Below are 26,246 nucleotides of genomic sequence, written 5' to 3' on the forward strand. Positions count from 1 at the left end.
ACATAATTTAATTAAGGTATTTAAATATTTAGGTATTGGTTATTTTCGCAAAAACATTTTAATATAGCTTTGTGTATTATTGTGTAAGTGTCTATTTTTCAACACTAGGCTTAAACATCAAAAAATAATAAAAATAAAAATCAAGATCTCCATTATTCGGTGTGCATTTATTTTGAAAGCACACGTAATAACGACTTAACACGGCGAAACGAAGGAGCACGTGAAGGCCGCGTTACTTCGCGCCAAATTTTCTCCCCGGCTTCAAAGCGGAAGTCATGTGCTGCATGTTTCTGCTGTTTGTCTGTAACTCCGGCTGTGCTCCGCTATTGTTGCTCTTGTCGTACTGCGTGCTAGTCCTGTGCTTGTTATTGTTATAACAGGATCCTGTTCGTGTGTGCACGGTATCTGATCGCGAAAGGGTGTGTGTGTTTTGTGTGTATCGCGAGAAATGGATGTAAATAAAGGACAGAAGGATACTGAAGGTTCCAAGACTGAGCTGCATATGGATAACGAGGAGCTGTGTGAAGCTCTCGCCGTTCTGAGTGGCAGTGATCCAGATCATTGTTCATATCAGGAGGTGAGATTTATCATCTGAAAAAAAATCTCCGTCTTGTTTTCTTGAATGTGATCATATGCACAGTCCTTCTGCTTGTCGATTTATTGATCTTTCTCTGTGCATTAATGCAGGGAGTGGACCTTTGTCTGCAAAGTGGCCTGTATGCTGTAGTTTCACTGTACCTTGATTTTGGCTCTATGTTGCAGGGATATATGAAGAGACAGGCTGTGTTTGCATGCAACACTTGCACAGGTGAGGGTATGGAGCCAGCTGGAGTCTGCCTCGCCTGTGCCAACGCCTGTCACGATGGCCATCACATCTATGAACTGTACACGAAAAGGTACAACTCTTCCTCTTTAATGCATGAAATTACTTCCCATGTATATAAATGACATTTAAATATGTGCTACTTGAGTGCATATCTCGATAGCTTGTGTTGTACATATTTGTAATTTCCTTTTTTCCTTTACATTTTAATTTTCTTTTCACAGGAACTTTCGCTGCGATTGTGGGAATGGCAAGTTCGGCTCGTTTAAATGCACACTGATTCCTGTAAGTGCATTCTGGACATATTATATAGCAGTCTGTGCAGGAGGAAAAAATCACCTTTCTGAAGTGACTGCCTTATGGGTTTTAACATCCATCAAAAATCTAAACCACATTTTTTTCACCAGAAATGCAGAACAAACCCCTTGTACTTTAAAGCATTTTGGTATTTTCTCCAGCTTTATTTAAAATGGGCATTGGTGGCTTAGTGGTAGGTCTCTCGCCTGCCATGGAAAAGGCCCGGGTTCGATTCCTAGCCACTGGATGCAGTGCTGCTCCCAAGCCCAGATAAAATAGGAGGGTTGCGTCAAGAAGGGCATCCTGTGCAAAACCTGTGCCAAGTTGTTGTGCGGATCGAATAGTCCACTGTGGCGACCCTTCGATAGGATCAGCCGAAAGACTAACAATCAAACTCTATATAAAATGTTGTTTTGGCAGGAATTATATATTAAATTTCAAATGTAAGACTGCATAAGCATGTAAAAGTACCAGTATCAGATGTGCTATACCATGCACCACTTTGAACTCTTGTTTTGAATAATACAATAATATGTTAAGAATAAGTTTCATCTGTATTGATTTTTCACAGGACAAAGAGGAACAGAACCCAAAGAATGTTTATAATCACAATTTCTTCGGCCGTTACTGCTCCTGTGACAGACCCTACCCTGATGAGAATGATAAGGTATTTGATGCTAATATTCCACCCACAACATGCTTTGTGAAATATTATACAGCAGGTCATACATACGAATATTTGAGTTACGAACTTTCAAAGATACGAACATGTGTTCGCGCCTGGTCAATCGCGGATCGCATGTCTGGTGTACATTGTCACATGGGTGCATCCTCTGCAAGTGCAGTACAAGCCCAGGACAACAGGAATCAAGCGTAAAAGCGGCGATGAAGCTGGTACTGCTAAGAAGTGCTAAACAATAACAATAGAGACAAAGGTGAACATAATTAAGAAAGTCAGATATTGCTCGTCCTTTTAATATGAATCATTCAACCATCGTCACGATTCTAAAGAACACTACTGTAATATCCTGTGTAATTGTGTTAGTATTCTAATACCTATACAATATTTGTTGGACTTACGAACAAATTGGACTTACAGACAAGCTCTTGGAACAAAACTCATTTGTATGTACCGGACCAACTATACAAGTTAGTTTGACCAGGTGATCTGATTGGACTAGAGGCAATCCACGAATGCTGATAATAGAGCATAATAGCACTGTTTAACTATACATATCACTTCATTTCACTAGTGTTCTAACAATCGTTAATTACCTTAACTGTCGATCACCACTTGGAAAACCAGTCATGGGATGACTTTTAGCAAAAAAAACATCTGATGTCAAACAACACTTTTGTCTCCTTAATAATTGATCTAATAAGTCATTAAAATCCTCTGAATCCTATTATTTATAAAAACACAAACTACGAACTTAATTGCTTCTTAGCACAAGGGTAAATCCCAAATCCCTTTCTATCCCCTAAACAAGGGCAGTTTATCATGTGTGATGAAAAAGGGATTGTACACCGTAGCGCACTAGCTTTTCAATTAATGTTGTTTGAGATTGAATCTGAGAGTCTGGATTTTAACTGAGCTGATATTCTAAAGTGGAATAGGTGGAAATGTAAAGTAAAACTGTCCACCACCTCTGTGGTTTGTGTTACATAGGAATTTAAAACTGTTGAATGTAATATCTGACAGTCGCATTTAGATAGTTCCGCAATATCACACTCGAGGTCTGCCCCCTTGTGCCTACAGCTCCCTTCATATACAGCACCCCCTCTCGTCTGTTATTGTTTAAATTTTGCACTTTCAAATCAGTAGCCAATTTCAAATCAATGTTAATTACGTTTCATCACTATAAAATTCACCATTTCCATATATTAACTATTGTCATCTTTGTTGCCTTTTTCCTCATTGTGCTGGAAGGTCGGTGAAGCAATGATTCAGTGTATTCTCTGTGAAGACTGGTACCATTCAAGGGTAGGCTACTGTATACCACTCAGTGCTATACAGCAATCATTTTTCCCTCTTTATCATTTAAAAGTTCTTCATGCAGTACAATTCATTATCGTTAAAAGTAGATGTTGCATTTAAATGCCTCTCTCCTTCTTGTAGCATCTGGGTTGTGCAGTTGTGGACTCTGAGGAGTTACTGGAGATGGTGTGCGAGAGTTGTATGAACAGAGCGCCCTTTCTTTGGACCTATTCTGCCTATTTTGCATGTGAGGAAACATGATCACATCATCTCTTTTCCATTTAGGTTATTTTTTCGCATCATTTTACAGCAGTTCTTTAAGGCATGGCGATATAATGCCGTATATACATTATACATTTTTATAGTTCCTCCAGTAACCAAAGAGAATCAGACAGATGAGGAGGAATCTGTGCTGGGAAATACTGAAGAGAAGGATGCAGATTTGCCGTCATGCAGTAATGGCCATGATGAGCCCACCACAAGCGAAGACTCTCAAAATGAAGCAAGGGTGAGAAACAGACCAATATAAAATACATTGAAGTGATTTTATTACCTGCCATTAGGCACCGTTATTGTGTAGATGGAATTTACATATGTGGAGAATTGCAGAGTGATTTAGCTAAATAAAAAAAAATTCTCTCCATATTCCACCAGTAGAGGGTGCAAACATTTAAACTTAACTTGGTTGTAATTACATTTAAGTCAAGATTTACAAGGACCTTCTCATTTCCATTTGAACTTTGCTTATCTGTCGTTAAATCAAATTGTGCATTTCATTCACTTGAACAGCTCACTAGTAATGGGATTAAAGCTGTAAACCATAAAAGGACGCATGAGGAGATGGAGAGGTGTTCTATGAAGTGCCAGTTTGAAAGTGCACCATGCAAATTGAAGGAGTTAAATGCCAAAGGCTCTGTGAGGCCAAGGGTGGGGGCAGTGTTCTGGCCATACGACTGGAGGGCCAAGCTTTGCACTTGCACAGACTGCAAGGTAAGGTATTAATGTCATATTGCTCTATCCCTATGAAATGTGAGATGCTCATGCTGGCAGATTATTATTATTTTTTTTTTATCCCCACAACCTCTTTTAACCAATCCCTTTTTTGTTTGCAGTATATCCTAACAAACTCGCTTAACAATTTAGACCACAACAACTCGGACCTGAATAAAGGTCCAGTTTCTAATTCAGCTTGGCCCTTTTTACTCATGCATGCTTTACCTCTCTCACTAGCATAAAACCCCCACTTGTGTTACTTTTGATTTCTCTAGGATCCCTGTCCTGCTCTCTAACTTGTACAGTCTGTTAAATTAAAATGGTCCTCCTTATTTTCTGAACGCTGAAAGTAAATGCAATATGTTGAAATTTGTACTCATGTTTTTTGCCCCATCTGTTGTTTGTTGCTGATTTTCCCTTTTAGAGATCGTATGTGGAGGCTGGCGTTCAGTTCCTGATGGATGAGTCAGACACCATGCTCGCGTATGAGAATAAGGGTGAGGTATTACTGGAGGAAGACCTGCTCATGTCCTGCCTCGGTTCCCTGGACCGTGTTCAGCAACTGGAGATCATTTACCGTAAGTAACGCAGCATAAACAGCTGTTCTGGAGTCTTTGACCCAAGTACTTAATCATTTAACATCATCTGCTTTAAAAGAACAGCTCCTGTTACACCTCTTGGTAGTTTTTGTTTTTTTAAAGAAAACGCAACGAATTTTGTCAGCATAGCGGCTAGCACTGACACCTTACTGGGTTTCCTCCGGGTTTTCCTCCACTGTATGCTCCAGTCCAAAAACAAGCAGATTAGTCTAATTGGCATTTCCAAATTGCTTAGTGTGTGAATGAGTGTTTGTGCCTTATGATGAATTGGCATCCTGTCCTGGTTGTAACCCGCATTGTGCCCCTAGTCTCCTGGAATAGGCTCCAGGCCCTTCGTGACACTTCATACAGAATAAAGTGTCATAGATGATGAGTAAGTAACCAATATGATAGCCTTTTACAGAGCAAGCTTAATTCAGAATAGTAAATTAGTTTTGTGATTGCTTAATGGCAACAAGGTGGCTTAGTGGTTAGAATCGTAGCCTTGCACCGCCACATCGTATCAGTTCTCTCTGTGCTTAGCAGGTTTTACTGGGTACCCCGGTTTTCTCACACAGTCCAAAGACATGCAGTTTAGGCTAATTGGGGTTCCCATGTGTGTAAATGTTAACCAAAGGTGCTGCCACGGTCATACAAAATGGGAAAGGGTCACTATTGTCCATGATGGTACCAGGTTGAACTACAGTGGTTCCTGGAAGTATGGAATTTTCTAATACTGTATGCTCCAGTTATTTCTATTAATTTGCTGGAAGTTTCTTTAGCCCTTGAGTATGCTGTTTTCATTACATTGAACATGGATGCTAAAATATAAAATAAGTAATATATTTACCCAAGAGGAATAGCAGGGACGGAGTGGTGACGATCTGGAAAATGCCAGGGGGTGCCTTTGGACATTTATTACAAAGATTTTCTGCCAAGTGGAAACTTTAACTCCAGCATGTCTAAACTCGGTAAAGGGGGTGGGGGGGATCTGGTTTTCTGCAAATGATAGTAATCTTGAAACCCATTATTATTTATGTAGAAATTTTCTTAAACCTAATGTTGCATCATGATAAACAATTCCTTAATTAAAGTGGTTTTCTTTAACAGATCTCTAACTTGCCACTTAATTTGGAAGAACTCTTGAGCAGAATGTTCATTGTCCATAGGACAGCTTGTTTGTCTCTGTAGTCTAACTAGCCATAAGGAAACATCTTTTTGTTGAAGGAATATAATATCTCTTGCTTAGTTGGGACAGCATGTCTTTTTGTCTTTCGTGCCAGTTCCATGTTTTAATTCTGTAGTTAAAGCAATGACGTGCAACAAATGCATTGCGTCCAACAAAGGTAAACTGAGCAGTAAAATATTCACACATTCAGGTATCATGTGCAAGTACTGCGCTCATCTGGTCAATATTACCTCATGGTAATATTTAGTAACATTGTTAAACACTTGGAATTATTTTTTGTGGAAGTCTATGGCAAAATGATTTTCTCCTACTCAATTAAAAAGCTTATTATTATACCGAGTTTGGAACACTGCCTCAGGTTTAATATTAAGCTAGGATGGGCTGTTGGTTGAAATATTCTCGTGTTTTTATCTTCACAGAGTACAATGAGATGAAAACAGAGCTACGCGAGTTCCTTCAGCAGTTTGCTGCCCAGGGAAAGGTACAGACATCTATAGGTTTTTATAGAAGCTGAGAGTACACTTTAAAATGTTTTAATTCAACTGCAAAAAACTACATGGTGTGATAAAATATTTTGTGTTCATTATGGCTATAGGACGTGACCCCTGAGGCCATCCACGTGTTTTTTGAAGAGCTTCAATCAAGAAAAAGGAGACGGGTCAGTGTGGGGCAGTATTACTGCAGCTGATCTGATGTGGATGCCCATTTGTTGCATTCCCGTTTTTTTTTCCCTTTTAAACATAATTGTGTAAAAACAAACACCCACAGAAAGACTACTGTCTAAGGAAAGGCTATTGCAAATAAATTCAAAGCTGCTAGTGTGTATTTGCACACCTTACCCTTTCTAATGTGTGTGTGGAGTCGACATGAACCTATGTCCATGCCAAGACTTTTTGAGGTGGTCAATAAGATTGGACTAACTATGATGGACTGGAGAGCTGGCTGAGGTCCAGAAGCTATAGATGTTTCAACATTCAGATTGTTGCCATTAAATCATCTTACTATCAATTACAGTACTATGCCCTTCTCAAACTGGATGATTAAATGCAGCTGAGAAATGTATTTGCTTCATGTCATAGCACTGTAGTCAAAGCATACACACAATTATGACTTGGGCTTAGAAGAATAAACCTGCCACCAGTCAGTCAACACATGCGAAATTGAAGAAAACAAAAACAACAACAACAAAACTAAACAGTACTATTGAAGCAAGTTTATTTAAAGATGCTTTCTAGCTTGCAAAGCTGGTCACTGTTATTTACCCTCTCTGAGGTAACAGTACAAAAATAGAACTGGTGAAAATTCATTACAAGAAATGCAATTATATTAAAGTTTAAGTACAATCAACATATTCATCAGAAACAACCGTATCAAACCACAACACAAATCCAAGTAAAAGGTACCCAAGAGTTTAAAAATATTATTTCTCAAAAGATGTACATGAGGCAGTACAGGCCATTTAGAAATTGGCAGATGGTTACACACGCTCCCAAGAAGGCTTGCATAGGCCAAAATCACTTAATAAAATACTTGGCCTCTGCACACGCAAGGCACACACTCAGGTCATCTGCAGTATTCTACAGATAACAGCAGTAATGAACCCTGAAGCCCTCAGATCATAACTCAGACAATTTGAAAACATGTATCTACAAATCGCAAATGTACTGTGAAATGGATACAAATGCAAACTCTTGTTCTGCTACTATAGTACATCATTGACGAGCAGCAAAACAGAACGTTAGAGTGCATTAGCAGCAGTTTACTGGGTTCAAGGTCCCCCCTCCCAGTACAGATAAAATATAGTTATGACTATTTTCATACCATATCCATGTCACACATTTGCTTGTTAAATCTTGATGACAGTCATGCAGCCAAATAAGGACTGTGGTAATTCATAAATCCTAGAAAATATTGTGTATAAAATGTGGATTATGGAGTGCCACTTTGGATCAAGCATTGAAAATATAGCAACAAAATCGTCTATTCACACATTGTATACATCAGTAATTAACATGCTGTCTAATGAACGTATTCTATATTAAATGCTATACTGGCGAGTCATTTCCTGTTTAGATTTTACATAAAGGAGAAAAACTCATGACAAGGACCCCCCCCCCCCAAAAAAAAGTGCACTGCTACAAAAATTTCATGGCACTAAGTGGCACTGTAAAAATTACAAAATGGAGTGGAGGAGCTAAAGGGTAGTGCACACTGCAAAATCTTGCCTCTACAAATGTACATTATTCACCAGCCATGAGCTCAGTAAAGTTGGACTGACAGGCTCATCAAATTAATTCCATGGAAAATACGTAATGTCTTAAACTCACTTCTTGGTTTCTGACTCAAAATCCACAGCTAAGGGCACTGGATGTGAAAAAGGAGGAGGTGAACACAAGCATGTTCATCATGTTCTCTACAGTACACAGATTAATCATTCTCAAGGCTGGTGCTAATGTAAATATTGAACAGTCTTGTTTGATTGTGGATTTTCAAAACACATTACGTCATTTAAATATGTACTTAAGAAGGGTGCGAAATGGTATACAAGCACATTTTTTTTTTATCTATATGCCATTACATTACCAGTACAGGTGCATGTAAAATTTTGAACAGCCACTGCTTTGAATTTTAAATCTATTAATCCTGCTCAATGTTTGCGTTGTTACCTGGTGCTTTTATAACATGCGCATATTTATTTATTAAGCATAACAAAACCTGATGCTTTGAACTTTGAGTATACTAGGATCATTCATATTGGCCAATGTTTTGTTAATTTTCTTGTACCAAATAGTTTTAGCATATGGAACAATACATTTTGGCTCTTTTTTTTTTTTTTTTTTTTTGAGGTGACATATGCTTATGGTAAGAGCAGTCATTCTGGGATAGTATGCAGCTGTACAATGAGACAAACATTTGTATACAAATTTTCAATGGTACACAAATTTTTACCTTAAAAAACAGGTTTCAATGGATAAAAGTTTAAAATCGTAAAAAGGGGAACCATTCCTACTCACAAAACATGTACAGGACATGCAGATAAATGACATTAAAAGGGAAAAAGGTTTGTTAAAGGAGAGGGGGCTTACTAACAATTTGTTGCTTTTATATGATCAGCTATTCATATTTATCTAGCCCAATATTAGAAAAAAAATAAATAAAACGTTTGCCTTTAGTATTTCGTGGTCTCTAAAACCAATTCTAATTATACTGATTACAGGCCTAAAGGAAAAGGAGTTCCTTGCTGGTGAAAGATAAATACACAAGTCAAAATTTTGAATGCATAATTATTGTAACATAATGTATATAGGAAAGTTAATGCCTGTGTATTATATGTAGTTCTGATTTTAAAAAATGTTCTTTTGACCCTTAAAAAAGCTGTTTTGATGAAAATGATATTTCCCCAAACTTGTTCATTTAAGAGAATCAGCTTAGGAGAAGTGGTGCTCAGCTTATTTGGGAATCTCCCTCATGAAACTAGCTGAGAAATTGCCAAGAATGTGCAACAATGCCATTTTGAATGCAAAAACAACAAAAAAGCATTTGATTTGTTTAACACTTTTCTTGGTCATTGTTTACTTTTGTTATTACATAGTACTGATTTCTTTATTATTATCATAATAAAATAGTTCAAACAAGATGGAGAAAACCTTATGAGCAGCTGTTTAAATTTTTGACTGGCAGTGATTTTTCTGATATTCATCTAGGAGCTGATCTGTTTCCCATTTTAATGGCTGGCATATTTTATTGATGTTACCTTCATCATTTAATATATCAGTCACAGACTTGAATTTTGGTATCAAGGAGAATCTGTTAAAATAAAGATGAGACAAAGTCCTCTGCATTACTACATATACTGAAGTAAACCCTTGTAAAACTTAACTGCTACATATTTCTCATTAATTTTTTCTTTGAAAGGACTGATCCCTTTCTCAACCCTTTTCGAACAAGCTGTAATGGAAGTGAGATATAGCTACCTGCAAGTATACACTGAAACTCAACACTTGTTAACAGAACTTTAGTTAACAGTCTTTTTCCAAACTCGTGACTTTTTATTATCTGGTTTAAAGTGCAGATTTTTTATACTGGTACCCTGGCTTATTGGGGGACCTGTGATCCCGGCCTATTCCGGTTTCATCACTACCGTTCCTGTGATGTCCAGCTCCTCCAGAGGCCTCCCTCCTGTCCCCAGTCCCATCTGGAACTGAGCCGTGCTCCTCATACGACTCAGTACCTTCTTTAGAAAGTCCAAGACCACATGTCAGGTCCGAGTCATTTATCGAGCGCCCACTGGGCACAAATGCTCCCCCTACAGAGGAGGTATGGTCCACATCCAACCTTTGACCCAACACATCCAAATGAAGGGAGTCAGATGGCTGTCCTAGCCTTGCCTGGGTGTGAACTGACAAAGTGTCAGGGAGACATGAGCGGGTTATGTTATTGCATTGCCCTCTTCGCTGTCCGTACAAGTCTGGACCAGTGTAGGTGGCTTGAGGAGGAAGGCTAGATACAAGACTGTTTTGATTGGGTAAGTCATAAAGGTCTGGAAATTCAGATGGAGGTTCTATGTTTTGTTTGGAGATGTGCCTCTTGTGGGACAGCTGTGTGAGAGAATACCTTCCACTGGGGCACGGTCCAGGTGGGTAGTGGGGGATCGTAGAGACCATGTTGGGAAGAGAATGAAGAGTGGTGTCCTGAGCGTTGCTGTGCTCTGACAGAGTCATAGTGGATACTCCGAGAGCAATGTCTGGCATATAATCCCTAATCAAAGGTTCCAGATTCTAAAATGGGACAAAAACAGTTAGTGTTACGTAAAATTTTTTTTTTCAATTTTTTTTAATACACACCATTGGTTAGAGGACATACAAAAAAATGCTCAAAGCTTTGCAAAATTCATTGAGCTCATTCATTCATAAAAGAAAAGCAACAATGTCTGATTGCTGCAATAAATCCTGGCTTATGTTTGGTCAAATGTGCTGCTAAACTGTCTGAAATGGACTTCAGAAATCCAGAACATTAGGAAGTTCCTCTTCTTTAGCTAACTCCACATCAAATATAGGGGGCTTGAAAGTAAATGGGTAGTAACGGGTTTATTATAAGTGTTTTGGTAGTGACTTTATCTGATGAGGATATAGAATCACACCCTCATTAAGATAGCCTTTCAGAGTTTGTTTTTATTTAAAAAAATGTCTTTAACTATTTAGTCATAGAAAACCATGAAATTGGAACTGCTTTCAGGACGAAAACAAGAGACTGTCTTAAGACAAAAGATTCAGAACCATTATTGTATTTTGCTTTTTTCTTTTTTATGGAGATTATTGGTAATTCCTTCACGTTTTATGACTTTCTGCTCCCTTCAATTGGTCACCACAGCGGAACTTTCAATCCACACAACAATTTGGCACAGGTTTTTCGCAGGATGCTCTTCCTGATGCAACCCTCCCATTAGCTTGGGACCAGAGACCAGGGTGGCTGGGGCATGGGCATTGGCTCTGAATCGAATCCAGGCCTTCCGCATGGCATGCGAGAGACCTACCACTGAGCCACCCTTAGAGGAAATGATGATCAATAAACACAATACTTCAGTATGCAGAGATCTGCTTGACACTCACCCTACATGACTCTGTGTTGAGTGTTTTCCCCATGTTCTGCGCCATGCTGTAGTCAGGAGCTTGGTGTGCTGGGTTGCTTGGTTTGGGCATGGAGGAACCTCTCTGTTGGAGAAGTGTGTGGTTACAGGGATAGGAGAAGGAGCGAGAGGGAGGTGGCATTGCCCCCCTGGAGCCCCATGCTACTCTGTGCTGGGTCGACATGGAATGATATGGTGGAGGTGGAGGAGGGAGAGGGGGGTTAAGACTCCCAAGGGTCTCCAATTCTGTTAACATTGTGTCCATAGCAGGAGAGCTATTCACTCTGCAACGGCCAACTGCTCTCAGGCTAAGGAGAGGACTCTCATCTCCAAAACGCTCCTCTGGAAAGAATTTGTGTGGGTTCTGCAAGCACAGGCCATGCAGAGAATGAAATTACAGAGGGAGTCATGTCAGTTTCAACTAAATTCAAAAATTTAATTATTTTCAAGTGCTCTAATGCACAGGTTCTCTATCCTAGTCTTGGAGGACCCCCTGTCCTGCACATTTTAGTGTTTCCTTCAAGGAGGGTGTTAATGATGTGATTAATGAAATCAGGTGTGTTAAGAACTAGGAAAACTATAAAACGTGCAGGGCAGGGAATTCCCAGGACTAGGGTTAGGATTTACTAACTCACCTGCAGCAACTCAGCGGCTCCATCTGGCAGGGCAAACTCTCTGAGAACACGGAGCTGAAGCTCATAACTTACTGTGGCTCCCTCCCCACAGTTAAGAGCATAGGCTCTCTGGACCTGATCTGTGTGTCTGAGCTCCTGTAGCCTGGAAATCATCTCTCTAACCACTGGCAAGCTGGGCACTGTAACACACAAACAAATAGGTAGGACTTCAAAAGGTTGCATCAATGACCACAAGTGCTTACAGATTTCCTCAATCTTTCACCATGAAACGATCCTTTTTTTTTTTCCGATCATTTTAACCAACATCTTCACATGATCACGCATGATCAGAGACTCATTTCCCACTGAATGACTCTCAGTTCCTTTATAGCCTTTCTAATAAGGGAACCTGACAACACATCATTTTCAAAGTCACTTTCAATAACTTTACCAAGCACTCAAGTGGAAATGCTTATAATCAGGGCACTGACCTGGTATCTCGTTGGCCACAACAGACGGGGCAGTTGTTTGGGTGCTGTTGATTTGCTGGTGGTTTATGATGTGACAGCACTGGGGCACGGCGTTATTGACCATGTAGAGCGTGTCAGGAACATTGGACATGCGCACCATTCTCAGCCTTACCAGATCTGTCTGTTCCACCATCATCTCCTCTAGAATTGACTAGAGAGAGAGAGAGAGAGACAGAGACAGACACAGTACTTTAACATAATTTTTATTGCCTGCAAAATTAAATCAATAGATTTTAAGATTAGTGAGCATATATAAAGGTGGTCGGTGATTCCTGACTGGTTTATGTTGTGCTGTCATCATCAGTCGATCTATCTATTCTTCTCTCTATCTATATTTAGCCTTTAAAGGATTAATAATTTATTTTCACCCTTGAACACAACTAACACCCTTGTTCTGAATGCTCAGCTCTGTAACTAAGGTTAATTCTGGCCTTGTTTGTTGTGGGACAGCTTTATCACCATGTTTGTCATTTTTACAGATGATTTCACTGCTACTGAAGGAAGCCTCCTTGTCAAACATGTGACAGGTCTATTCCCTTATTAATGCTCTAACTAATGTATACTGAATTAATACATCATTTACTTTGGGTAAAATACATTTATATATTTTATATATACATCCAGTTCACCCCAGAGAGCACTTGAAGCAACCCCTGAACAATCAGAATTAAGTGAAACATAAAGCACTTCCTCTAGATGTCTGTACAGCAGGGACTTTGACCATCTTTAAACGACGAATCAAGACGCATCTGTTTCTCCAGTACTTGGACTGAAAAAAACAACCCCACAACATCTTCCCAGTTGTGTTGGTCTAATTAAACTTACACTGGTATGTATCCAATGATGTAAACATTAAAGCACTTTTTGTAAGTCGCTCTGGATAAGAGCGTCTGCCAAATGCCTAAATGTAAATGTAAAGCAGTTCCTGAGTTCACACAGGCTTGAGTATATTAAAATATTATATTCAGGAAATTATAATGAAAAAATACAATATAATATTGTAAAACAAGTGAAAACTGTTTTACTGTTAAAGATAGGGAGTTAAAGGTTAAAATCCAGTTATATATTTTTATTCTTTTGTCTGGAAATTATCACCACACTGACTTTAAAGTTATTTTTAAAATTAAGTTTTAATTTATACTTGTTTGCATTTGATGTGGTACAATGTTATAGTTTCTCTATAATCCCACAGGTGGCGCATTCTAAAAACATACATTGGCTCAGCATCCTGTGTGGTAAAAGCGAATTATTTGCAAAAAGTGTGTTTAGAATGATGCACAAAAAAATAGGATATTTAAAAAAAAAAAATTGTCATACAAAGAGAATTGCAGTACAAATCAAATTGGCACGGAATCATCGCAATATCATCCCTAATGTTATTATATCAATTTTTATCTATCATTAAAGTGCAATAAAATTTTCTTCACTGTTTGATTGAAGAGGTTGCAACTTCAATCAAGTTAACATGGGTCTCAGAGGTCCTATACAGTGTGCATGTTAATGCTCCCGTAAAAATACTCCTCAGATAATATATTATTTACGCATTAAACTGCAGATTTCACTCCTCAACTGAAATTCGTCAATTCAGCATCCATGTAAGTGAGCTACTACCAAACCACACCCTGCCTCACCACGCTTCACACTCATCGCTTACTGAAGCAGATGTGACCTCCCCCATGAGCACTGCATTTGTTACCATGGTTTCACTGAAGTTTTTGTTAATATCCAGAAAAAAAGCACCAGTCCTCAATGTTAATCAGTCTAGTGTTAGAAAAAAAAAGTGACGTGGTAGAAAGATGATCACTATAAAGAATTTTTTTTCTTTTTCTGTGGAGCCAGTATTAGGGGTCTAACAAACCAGCTTGTGTACTCTGCCTCTGTTTACACTCACTGCCAGCCTACTTTAGTTTCTCCTGGGTATAGAGAGCTGTATTAAGCCCAGTGGTCTGATTTGTAAAAGCTCTTGGTGACCATAGGGAATATTAAGCCTAATTTTCTTGTCTAGCTAGATGGTCACTATTAATAACAATAAAAAGCAACAGAAAAGTGGAATGCAGCTCTGTTTGGCTCGCTGTCATATTTCCATTCATAGCTTGAGCAGAAAGTTCTCGTCCAAGTTTTTCAAAACTACCACAGTCAAATCATCATCAGTATGCATGTTAGCAACCTGCCGATAAATTTCCTTTTAAAAAGGACAGCACTGGCAAAAACACAAAGTAAAAAGAATCACAGATATTCTGTGTCATGTTCACAAAATATTCAGCCGAGTTCTGGGCAAATCTGCAATTCCAGGCAAGTTATTTAATGCTGTTATGAAATTGCCTGGGAACATCATATTCTATTCTATTCCTCAAAATTAATAATTACTTATTACTTGCAATCCAAGCAGCAAAATAACTTTAAATAAGCAAAACTTACAGCTTCAGGACATCTGTCAGAACTTTCTAAAAGAAAGTCACTTTGTAACTTACAAATCCACTTTGTTTTTATTTCCTCAGAGGATGAGAGTAAAAAGAGACTTGTGTTGATTTTTTTTTTTTTAACGACCAAAAAAAAGCATCTCAATTGACTTGCCTTTAGCACCATTCTGTTTAGCTGTATAGCTTAAAATAGCACTCAGGGAATGGCAGAGCTGCATGGAGTTGATCAACAAGCTCTGAAGGGACCATTCAAATTTTATTTATTTCTTTTTAATTTCACTATAAAGCTTAACAATTGTTGGTTTGTTTAAGGCTTACCAAAAAGAAACATGCAAAAAGGACATGACCTGGAATGTATTTTTCTCATCCTTTTTGGTTGTGCAAGCACACTTGAGACCCACCTGAATACCTAAAATGTGACTAAAAAGTGAATTTTACACAATAGGTCCTCTTTAAATAGTTGCTGATTATGATATGCATAATGTGCACCTACCTTTGCCTCCTCCACGTAGGGAGAGAAGAGACGTGGACGCACGTAAATGCCAGTGTTTTTCTGCCTAAGCCAGGCGTTTGCTTTGCCTCCCTCTGCTGTGGGCAGCATGTCTGATGGGGGAGTGCTGATCAAGCCACGCTTCATCTGCAAAAAGCACAGCCACCTCAGCACACTGAGCTCAACTGCCTACAGTGCTTCCACAAAAAAACCCTACATTCAGCGGTCAATAACCAACAGCAGGAGCAAGAGCTTAAAAGGTCATGTGGGGACCTGATGTGCTTCATCAGTCTGCACTTTCACACACAAATCTAATCTCAACTACATATTCACGTTCAACGAGCAAACACTCACTGCGTCAGCGAGGACGTCACTGTTGGCTGGGAGAATGTGTTCCATGCGGATGTAAGGCAGAAGAGGAGACAAAATCTCCCTTAGTTCTTCCACATCCAGATCTCTTCTTTTCACTCCACGCTTATTCACGCTATGAGCTGTACCGCTCAATAGATTAGGCTCTGACACACAAAGAAAAAACGTTAGACAATGCTACACCTGCAAACAGTTTGCGGTGATGCTATACTATCACACCGCGTGCTGCAAAATAGTATATGCATAAATACAGATGAATGCCTTTGTAATACACGGCAATGACCGATGTATAATCAGAGTCTAAGAGGGCATATATTTGTGGTGAAAATATGCAGTGCATGAGGAATCTCACCTCGGTCAGCCATCCTCCTAATGAGCTGGTGCTCGCCCCACTTAATCACATACTTCAAAATGTCCTGCTCGCTCGCCTGTGAAAGAGAGGGTGGGAAGACAGCGAGGCACAGTACAGGAATATTACCATACTCATATTTCACAAAGATGAGCTGAAGGATTTGTGAATTTAATGATAGACTAGAGCAGAGACACCACTTTAGCTCACACAGAGGCTCCTCCATCAACCAAATGTCTGGCACTGTGACCTACTCGGAATACCTGAAAACAGCAGATGTCTTTGCACGAACCTACCTTGTAGTTTTCTAGCCTGTTTTCATGACTTTAAATTGACTTTTTTTTTTTGCATTAGCACTTTAGTACAGACAGCTTCTCTCTAGGAGATGCCCAGTAATTAAAAAAGGAAAATAGGTCATCAGCTTCTTCTTTTGTACTGCACACATTGTAATCTGGGGAAACAGCACAGTACAGATCCTGGGTTGGGGGGAAAGGACAAAATCAGGAATTTTCTTTTTTTATAGGCCCATGTTTGAACCTAGTAATAAAGGGGAAGTTTAAAACAAAGAAATTGATACTGCACTATTTCTAAGTTACTGTTTACATAAAAGCAAACATACGACACTGATCGTGTTAACTCCTTTCCAGATTTTCCTTGAGTCTAATCCCTTCTATTTAAGTACATGTTCAGACAACGCTGATGGATTTGATTGAACATGGATCAGCAGGTCTTATACAAACTTAAGTCCAGAGCGGCAGGGTGTCCTTAAGGCATTTCTGAGATTCAACTTGTCATAATTTTCAATGAAAGAAATTTTACACAATTAGAAACGAATGAAAAATAGAGGCAGTTTTCATTTTTCCTTAACAAGTTTCAGATTCCTCAACACCAAGGTTTCCTGCAGATATAACTTGAATTAAAAAAAAAAAAATCTGTTAAAAGTTCACACGCAACATAGCAGGTCCTATGAAATGACCTTAATATGCAATTTGGAAACAAATGTGTCATTTTCACAAAGGTTACGAATCCTAAAAACCAAATAAACTGCTGGTTAACTAGCATGGATTTATCATAGGTAGACCCAAAGGACCTGGGCACAAATTAAAAAATATTCTAAGTGGATTATTTAATCAGTAATCACATAATAATTAACTAATTTGTTTTTGTTTAACACTAGCATTAGCTGATTTCTTACAGGTTTAGCAGGTAAACGTTTCCATGCATCATGACTTCCTCCTTATAATGTCAAAATGAGAGATTATTTTGTGACCTCTTAAAGATGATGAGTTTAACGTATTATTGTCTTCAAAGGGTACAAGATAAAAGTTGTACCTGCAGGTAGTCTGACTGAATGGCTACAAGAAGTTGATCCTTGGTGAGCTCATAGAGTACATCTGAAGTCATGACCTGGCTGAACTCCTCACACAGGAAATGCATGGCCTGTCTGTGGACCCATTTCGAGCCGTATGGCTGAGAACTCCACTTCAGAATGGAGATCAGTGACTCCAGAGAGATGCTTTCCACAATGATATCCTCACAACCTGGACAGAGAGAGACAGAGTTTATTTCCCAATATCTCTGTAAAGGTGAAGGATATGATCTTTTACTTCATACTATTCCTTTTCCTTCAGATAATCAAACCGTTCCATTTAAAACACATGCATCCTGTGCACATTAACTTCTCAAGGACAGACGGGTTTGGAGGAGAAAGATAAGATCAGCCTGAGCTGTCTGCAGAGCAACAGCACAGCACACCCACAGCTTAACACCTGGGTATCGCTGCATGTAGTGGTATCACCACCAACCTGGTGATAATCCAGGGCTTTTCAAAGGCTAATATTTTCTGCACCACAGGCCTCTGCTGATGTTATCACCAGCACGGCCGAGTCTCATCCGTCCAACAGCTGCCTTTGCTAACACAAATCAGGGGCAGCAGAACACTGTCGTGCATAAACAGTTTATAATAGTTATTAAGTCGAGCTTAAGGTTTTACAAATAAGATACATCACAATTTCTCATTTATTTATTAATTTATCATAATTACTGCCAAATTTTGATTCTGCCACCATGAATCAAAATTTAAACCGAATCGATTGGAATTATCCCAGCAAAAGCCCTCTAATTTATCTGACTATTTATCTTAACTACAAAACCACAGCATTTCCTTTCATTTTCTCAGCCAACATCCTCATTCCCGTACTGCATTCTCCAACACTGCTACCAGGTTTGCACACTGCTGGAGGTTAATGTATTCAAAGTGAGCTAATGATAACAAGGAACAGAGAGTGTGAGGCTACATGAGCTGTCAGCTCATGCAGGGGAGTGAAAAAAAAAAAAAATAAACCTGAGAAACACACAGCTAAAGGGGTTAACATACAACATGTATATTAAAACATGTATATACACTTCATGGGCTTGAAAGCCAAAATAAGTTCAATGTTCAGCCGCTCACACACAAACACACACAGTATTGCCAGCAGATGACAGTTTTCAAAATGTCACCTCCCTGGGCCATGGCCACCTGACTTTGATTTTATCACCATCACAACACACTCATGCTCAATCACTATACCTTATTTTCTGACTATAGTATAATAGCTTTTTTGGGGGGGAAAAATTATCTACTTCAGTCTGTCGGATTTACAGAGTTCTGCAATGACAACATGAAAGAGTTTCATCTTCAAAGGCTAGGAACACTGAAGTGAGAACGTTGCATAAATGTTATAAAACAGGATTAGGAATGCAGCTCACGTTTATGATCGTTTTTAACATGAGGAATAATAAGCCCAAAATACAGTATATCCTGCTTGGTTTGAGGGGAAATTTGCTATTTCAAATCAAACCCAGACTTGCATTTTCTGAATACATTTGCAAAATATGGCATCGTATTGCATCCAAAATCCGATTTTTTTGTACCAAAGCGGTATGGGGTAACTGCAGAGGAAGTCTTCACGAATAAAATGACTGTTTAAATTGATAAAGGTAAAAGAAATCACGGTTTGTCTTTGTCATTAGTAGCAGTCTGAAGTGAAATAGGAGTCTCTCCCGCTTCTTCAATCCATCAATTTCCATTTTGCCCTCACGTTTGTTGTGTCCCATCTTCCACCTCTAAGCCAATAACCTTTCCCTTATCTGCTTTTAACACATTCCCCAACTCCGTATCTCCCACAACAGATGGTCCACGGCACACGCATGTGCACACACAAACACATTATATACAGTGGTGGAAAAAAAGTATTAAGACAACATTTGCTATGCATTCCCTGTGCACAAAACAGGTAAATTTCCCAGTTAGTTCCTGCCTATCTGGTGCTAATTAACGAACAAAAAGCTAACGAAAACCTGGCTACTGACGTGGGTATTCAACTTCTGAAGCAATGGCCTGGGTCATTTCCAAACCTAGACCCAATAGGAAACTGTTCTACAATGGCAAAGAAGGTGGTAGACGTCAAGCGACCATGTGTACATTATCTTCAGGAAGCAATCAAGCAGGCATGATTTAAGGAAGTGACCGAGTTCTGCACACATCTTTTTGACTCTGTGCTTTTTGACCCAGATCCAGCAGCTTTTGAAGAATAAAAGGACTTCATACTAAATATAGATTTTTGTATAGCAAAATTTCTCATAATCTTGGTTGTCTTATTAAAGAAAGCCATTAAAACATTCTATTTACCGCTTGCCTTAATAATTTTGCCCACCACTGTGCATAAACACACACGTGCGGCCTTTAAAAGGGTAATAGCTTGCTACTTATTTAAAGAATATGCCAGAAAGAATAAAGCTACCTCTATTTCCCTATTAGCTCACCTGGATTCACAAGACTATATAAATATTTAAAAAGTGCTGCATATACAAAATACGCCTGTGTGACCAGTTTTAACATTATTACTCAATCTGGAGCAATCTTCCTTTTAAATTTAAGAAAGCAGAACTTAAAAATCATAAATTGGACAATTGCTTTTACCAAGTAAACAGAATGTGTTCAAACCCTTGAATTACTAAGATAGTTTAATGTAGGAAACAGGAAATTATGTATTAGTAAATTCTAAAGAAGTTAAGAACTTGCTGGGAAATGTTAGAATAGTTGTTCAGAGGGAGAGGACCAGAAAATTTGAAAATTGTTGCCTAGTGAACATTGATCACCTTGGCAAAGACTAACATCATGCTTTCTATATTAAAAATGAAGCTCCAAGCTATTACATATTTAAAATTCTATATAAAATAAATAAATAAATAAATAAAGTTCAGCCAGTTTCACATTTTGGCTAGTATGGGGTAAAAGTGCAGTGATTTGAGCTGTGTGAGATCAATATAAATTGCTTTCCTCTATCCTCACTCTTTTGCTTGCTCTCAAAGTCATCGTCTTTCTAAAATCATGAAAAGTGCATGAAAATTAAAGCATTTTAAGAATCATACACAGTGGTATGGAGTAAATCCCTTGGCAAAAATATAAAGCTCAGTATAAGCCATGAGAGAGTAAAACCCATGAGCTCATCTGACAAACAATCTGACACATGAACCCTGTAAGGGTGTAACACCACACAACATTCATAAAATGATTTAGTGGTTTCTCCATGGATGTGTTTCATGTTTACAATTTTTAGCTGATTAACACATTCATTATTAAGCTCTAGAGCCGTATATAAAATTATTCAAACCTGATGAGAAGGTGCTTACATGAACAGTTCAGCACCATATAATAAAGCAAAGCTATGCATGAAATTGCTGCATTAAACATGAGTGATCAATGATGCATTTTGAAAGGCTGCTTGGGATGTTTGTGTGCACGCTATGGTGCAACAAATAAACGACAGTTATCTAATATGGCTAACCAAATTAGTTGCAAAGGAATTAAAATGCTGTTTAGTTGGCTATGCCACCGATGTGTGTTTTTCCACACCAACTCTGAAAGCTCTGATATGTAGCCATTACTGCTTAATGGAGTGAAGTGAACAATACTGTGATGGCAAAAGCTTCAGCAACAAAAAACATTCAAGGTGTGGGAGCACCTCTTTTGGCATGGGGGCACATGTTCTGCTAAACTGGTATGTGCTATATTAACTTGCCTTATTGTGTGCATTGCTTCATGTTTTCATGAAGTTATACTGAAATACTGAAGGAAGTAGCGGCTTTGATATATTGATGCATCTGTGGTTTTGGCCTAATTTTTTCACTTTTATTTATTCTGACTTTGTGAATTCAGGATACTGTTACATTCTGAACCTCTAATCGATTACCAGCATAATCATTTACATTTAATCATTTATAATCAAGCTTTAACTCCTTGGAAACAAATGTTCCCAAGCACCAAAAAAAAAAAAAAAGCTATGAGAGAAAAATGCTTTTTCATTTTGTTGTTACACAGACTCAATGGGGGGTGACTCCCAAAAAACAAAAAGAAAAGAAGAAGAAGAAGAAGAAGAAAAAAAAAAAAGAGCCTTGTATACGACAATATGATGCACCTCCTACAACTACAGGGTGGGTAAAACCATCACATGAAGTAGGATCTGGCCTTCTTGAAGGCCATGAGGGCTGCGTCATCCCAGCCAACATCCTGGAAAATGCTGGTCTATCCAGCCGTGCATAGTACGAGCAAAATGGGGTGGTGCACCATGGGGTGGCGCTCCAGTGATACTTCAAGTTCGATAGCCATTAAATATTGCCTGATTAATTTATCCACCCTGTAAAGCATGTGGGTTAAATAATTTTCTATTTCATTTTATACTACTGTATATGCTTATATTAAAGAACCATAATAAACTACACCACAACAATAAGTACGGAACGCTTTCAAGCCAACTGAAATTCAATTAGTCACTGGCTGCCAAACACACCCGAAAAGAAAGTCACAGTTTACCTCAGGTGTTTATCTCTCCCATTCGCGCCCTTTCATATTCGCATATTAGCATTCTGAATATGGAACACAAACATGGTCTTTTCATGACAGACAGACTTTTGCTCCAAATCAACTAAAAAACCAAAAAACAAAACAAAACAAACAAACAAAAAAAAAAAAACTGTGCCAACTGAACAGAGAAGAGGTTAAAAATTCTTATTTTATCTGTATTGTCAGTATACTCTCTCTACTTATCTTAAATGGATTTTACTCAAAATGTGCATTATCAGTTATTAAGTGCTTTAATAAATGCAACAAAATGCTATCCGAACACAATCTCACCGTTACTTCTACTTAACCACAAAAGTAATGCATTACCTGTCCTTGACCATGCCTTTGAAGTGATCATAAACAGCAGCTCATTACTCAATAATCCAACAAAAAGTACACTGTCAAAAGCATGAAATATTCACCAAAGAAGCATTAAATTGAAAAACTCTTGCATTAATAAATATAAACTCCTGAATCCAAAGATCCTGAAACTGTATTTAGAATAGTATTGATTTCCATATTGCTCATAATATCAGAACTGAGCCAAATACATGCTTTTGAAAAAGTGTATTTTCTTCATCGGTTACAGATGGAGGGCCACTATGTGTAGTATTTCTTTTTCCTGGCACAAAAATAACAGTCAATAAGCTTGTATCGCCAACAATGAAAACTCTCAATGTAACTGCATGAATAGAACAAAAACAGATCAAATCTTTCTTTAAAGAATGACCAAAAAAAAAGGGAGCGTAAAGGGAGGGAGACTTTTTTTACAGAGAAGAGTCTCCTCCCAGGCCTGTGTGCTGACCTACCGCTACAGGTCAAGCTTGAATAAACATTAAGCTAACAGAAACCAGAACTGGGAAATTACTGAGCAGAACCGAGAGAGAGCGAGGGAGAACGAGAGCGAGAAAATGGCAGGGGGACAATAAGAATAGCTTTAGTTTTTTGGGAAACGTTGCCTAATAAATGTGAAGAAAAAAAGTGACGACCCAAAGAATAAGGCCATATGGAAATAGTGAGTGGGCTAAAAGTAGAACGCTGGAGACGACTATAAAACAGCTTTTGTTTCAGTATTAAGCCCCCAAAGATTCTACAGGATTCTAAAGACAAAAAATCTGATGTCAGTCCCTGAAAGCTATTGTCACAGAAAAACAATTCCTTCATGACTAACCAGTAACAGTCACTTCTTTATTTCTTTTTGCTGTAAAATCCCATTTTTGCTAAATGTTTGGGTAGCCAAATGAGTTATACAAAGAGAAACAACTACACCAGATGGACACAAGACAATTATATTCTTTAAACTCACTCAAAGATAATGGAAAAATGATACTGTATCCTTTCAGTTGATTGGTATAATCCTGGTGGACAAATCTTTCTGCATGCACAAATTAGGGATGTAACCATATACCTTATTATATATGATTCTGAATTAAAGAATATATTTTAAACTCATAAACCGGAAACGCTGCTTATTTTTCTGAATGCTTGCAGAAAGTTTAAGACTAGAGGTGTGTTTTTGGACTAAGATTCTGGGGAACACATCAAAAAAAAAAAAAAAGCAGCATGAGCGGAAAGTTTTTTACTTTCATGTGGGCACGGTTCTGTTAGAGCCAGACTTCACAAACCATGCAGACATTTTCAAGCTCTAGCCCCACAGTGTTTGAGGGCATAGTGGTAGGGTTCACATTTCATCTAATTAAAAACCAAACACAAACAGCAGCACATTCCTGTTTTGGCCACACCCAATTCATGTTTAGAGATACAGATAGCATCATTGCTGTTACAGCCCTAGTGCATGCGAGACAGCACTTACCTTGTGCCAACATACTAAACTCAAGAAACAGGGCGATGTGGTAGAGCTCCATGGCTTCCTCTGTGCGTGCTGGGATGATACCCTTGCCAGCGGTGTTACTTGTCCCCAGGGACTGTGTCTCACTCAGACTGCCCATAGAGGGACTGCCACGCATCACTAGTGCTAGGTCTACAACATCAGTGTACATGCAGTGCAGGATGACGCGAGCATACTTCCGCGGAATAATTGACTCATCCAGGACAATGAGTGTTGGCGTTTGTAGAGTTCGCTCTGTTAGCTCTTCACCAGTTCGGACACGACGCTGCAGAAGGTTCCGAAAGAAAGGAGAGCGTGCTGAGAGCACAGCCTTGTGGGCTCTCAGGTCCTCGTCTGGACATGCCGACTGTTCGCTTTTCACAACGCTCACTCCAGCAATCCCTCCACCACTAATCCCTCCAACAGCATCACAAGCTTCTACGCTCTCCGGCTCAGAGCAGAAACTAAGTACAGAGTCGTAGTAGCACATGGAGTGAAACAGCATCCGCATGTCTTCCTCCAGAGGATTAGGCATGCCAAACTCCTCACTCAGCTGCCTGAGGACGTCCACGTTCCTCAGGCGCGTTTCCGCCTCTCTGTTGGCACCTCCAAGCTCACCCGTGTACAAATAATTAAGCAGGGCAGAAAACATCATGACATCCATTCCTGCTGTGCCCACATCAAGCAGCACCTCTGGTCCATTGTAGCTTAAATTAGCTGAGCCTGTGGATGATAGCAAGCTCTTGAAAAAAGGGCAGCGAGCAGCTAAGATGGCACGGTGGGCAGGAAAGCAGGCGTCCTGAAAGAGCAGGTCCACATCAGCACAGTGCTTGTGCTGGAAGAGGGCAGCCATGCAATATCGCAAAGTTGCCGCTTCAGGCCGGGCCAGGCTCGTGGCCAGACTTAGCTCTTTGAGGGCAGCTGTTCCCTCGTACTCCTCCACTAGGGCATTGACGTCACATACGTGCCAGCCTGAGAGCAATTCACGCATGTGCCGGGCATGGTCGGCTGAGCGGCTGGCCCTGCGGCGGCGGATGAAGCGGCGCTTGAGGGTGGCCAGGCCAGAGCTCCGTTTCTTCCGCTCGGGGACACGTTCATGGCCGCCATGCTCCAGGCTGTAGAGCTTTGGCTCCCATGTGTAACTCTGCTGTGCGTACAATGATGTTCCTGACAGGATCAGACAGACATAAAATCAATAACTCTGTACATCTCATCAGCATTAAAATGTCATGATGCACTTCATTTCAGCTATTGTGCAGAGATTTTCTTTTTCTAGTTAGTTATTTGGCCTAGATTAATGTACTCATAAAAGAAGAGGTCAGAGAGATAAATATCAAGGTTGCCAAGCAATGACCTCTAGGTGTTCATATTTAACAGAGAGCTTAAAAAGTAGAAACCAATTTTTTTCTGAAAGGCGAAGCTAAAATGTAGATGTTATATGTTGTATTCATCACAGTGAACTGCATTATTTATTTCTAAAGCAGGGGTCTCCAAATCCAGTCCTGAACACCCAAACACACCCACTGAACCTAGTAAATAACAGACTAGTTAAATCAGCTGTGTTTGAGAAGAAGAATCACCAAACTGTGTTGGACACTGGCCCTCCAGGACTGGATTTGAAAACCCCTGATCTAAAGTATGTATACATTCACAAATACTATGGTTGCAAGAAGAAAATCAATCCTTGGGAGCCGAGCTTGGTTAGCTTATACAGCTTCAACTTGTATAAAGCTTTAATGGATTCTCATAAAACTTAATTGCTTAAAAACACAAGGTACGTTTGAATATTGCAGCTCTAGGGCTAAACCCATTCTGAATTACTTGCCTTCTGAGAGCAGTAGCATAATTAGCTCGTCCCAAAGCAACCACGTTTGTCTTTATATTTTGTTTCGTATACAGTAAATGAATAGGCACAGAAAAATAAACAGCAAGTATAAGTACCCATCTCTGAGGATTACACTGGTTTGTATTGTAGTAGTGTACTGTGACTGCAGTTTTTAAATAAAGTTAAGCATTTAAATTAAATTCATTGAAACAAACGAGGACATGTAATGCGCCATGTCTGAAAGGTAAGTAGTTCAGTGCTTTGCCATTTATTTCCAGCCCGTCTTTAAAAACAAACATTAACAGCCATTTAAGCCACATGAACACATTTTCCTTGAACTTAGCTGACCTGATAACTAGCTGCACCCAAAAAAAGCATGTGGTTGAGTAGGCTTCCACAGTACATTAGCAGTTTCTTTTCTTAATGGTTTTGGTGACACACTGTTAATCA

General features: G+C 39.1%; 2 protein-coding genes across 4 annotated transcripts in view; one reads left to right on the forward strand and one right to left on the reverse strand.

Moving 5' to 3' along the window:
* Positions 1-269: 269 nt before the first annotated feature.
* Positions 270-6,871, forward strand: LOC128535577 (putative E3 ubiquitin-protein ligase UBR7). The gene is made up of 11 exons (XM_053509577.1): positions 270-577; positions 763-896; positions 1,048-1,108; positions 1,692-1,787; positions 3,051-3,104; positions 3,240-3,345; positions 3,464-3,606; positions 3,888-4,088; positions 4,516-4,669; positions 6,278-6,339; positions 6,454-6,871. Exons 1-11 carry the CDS (start codon positions 449-451, stop codon positions 6,544-6,546), a joined length of 1,233 nt encoding a protein of 410 aa, XP_053365552.1. The 5' UTR covers positions 270-448; the 3' UTR covers positions 6,547-6,871.
* A 185-nt stretch (positions 6,872-7,056) lies between these two features.
* The window catches only part of LOC128535576 (BTB/POZ domain-containing protein 7-like), a 33,798-nt gene continuing 14,608 nt past the window's right edge, over positions 7,057-26,246 (reverse strand). For all 3 annotated transcript variants that reach the window (XM_053509576.1, XM_053509575.1, XM_053509574.1), the window contains exons 3-11: positions 23,957-25,138; positions 17,589-17,797; positions 16,260-16,335; positions 15,893-16,053; positions 15,542-15,685; positions 12,590-12,779; positions 12,120-12,298; positions 11,468-11,848; positions 7,057-10,636 (exon numbers count right to left, since the gene is read on the reverse strand). In XM_053509576.1, coding sequence (XP_053365551.1) covers positions 9,920-10,636; positions 11,468-11,848; positions 12,120-12,298; positions 12,590-12,779; positions 15,542-15,685; positions 15,893-16,053; positions 16,260-16,335; positions 17,589-17,797; positions 23,957-25,138 — 3,239 coding nt within the window. In that variant the 3' untranslated portion in view covers positions 7,057-9,919. The remainder of the gene's footprint in view (positions 10,637-11,467; positions 11,849-12,119; positions 12,299-12,589; positions 12,780-15,541; positions 15,686-15,892; positions 16,054-16,259; positions 16,336-17,588; positions 17,798-23,956; positions 25,139-26,246) is intronic.

Source organism: Clarias gariepinus, chromosome 13 (assembly GCF_024256425.1).
Source record: "Clarias gariepinus isolate MV-2021 ecotype Netherlands chromosome 13, CGAR_prim_01v2, whole genome shotgun sequence".
Classification (NCBI taxonomy): Eukaryota; Metazoa; Chordata; class Actinopteri; order Siluriformes; family Clariidae; genus Clarias; species Clarias gariepinus.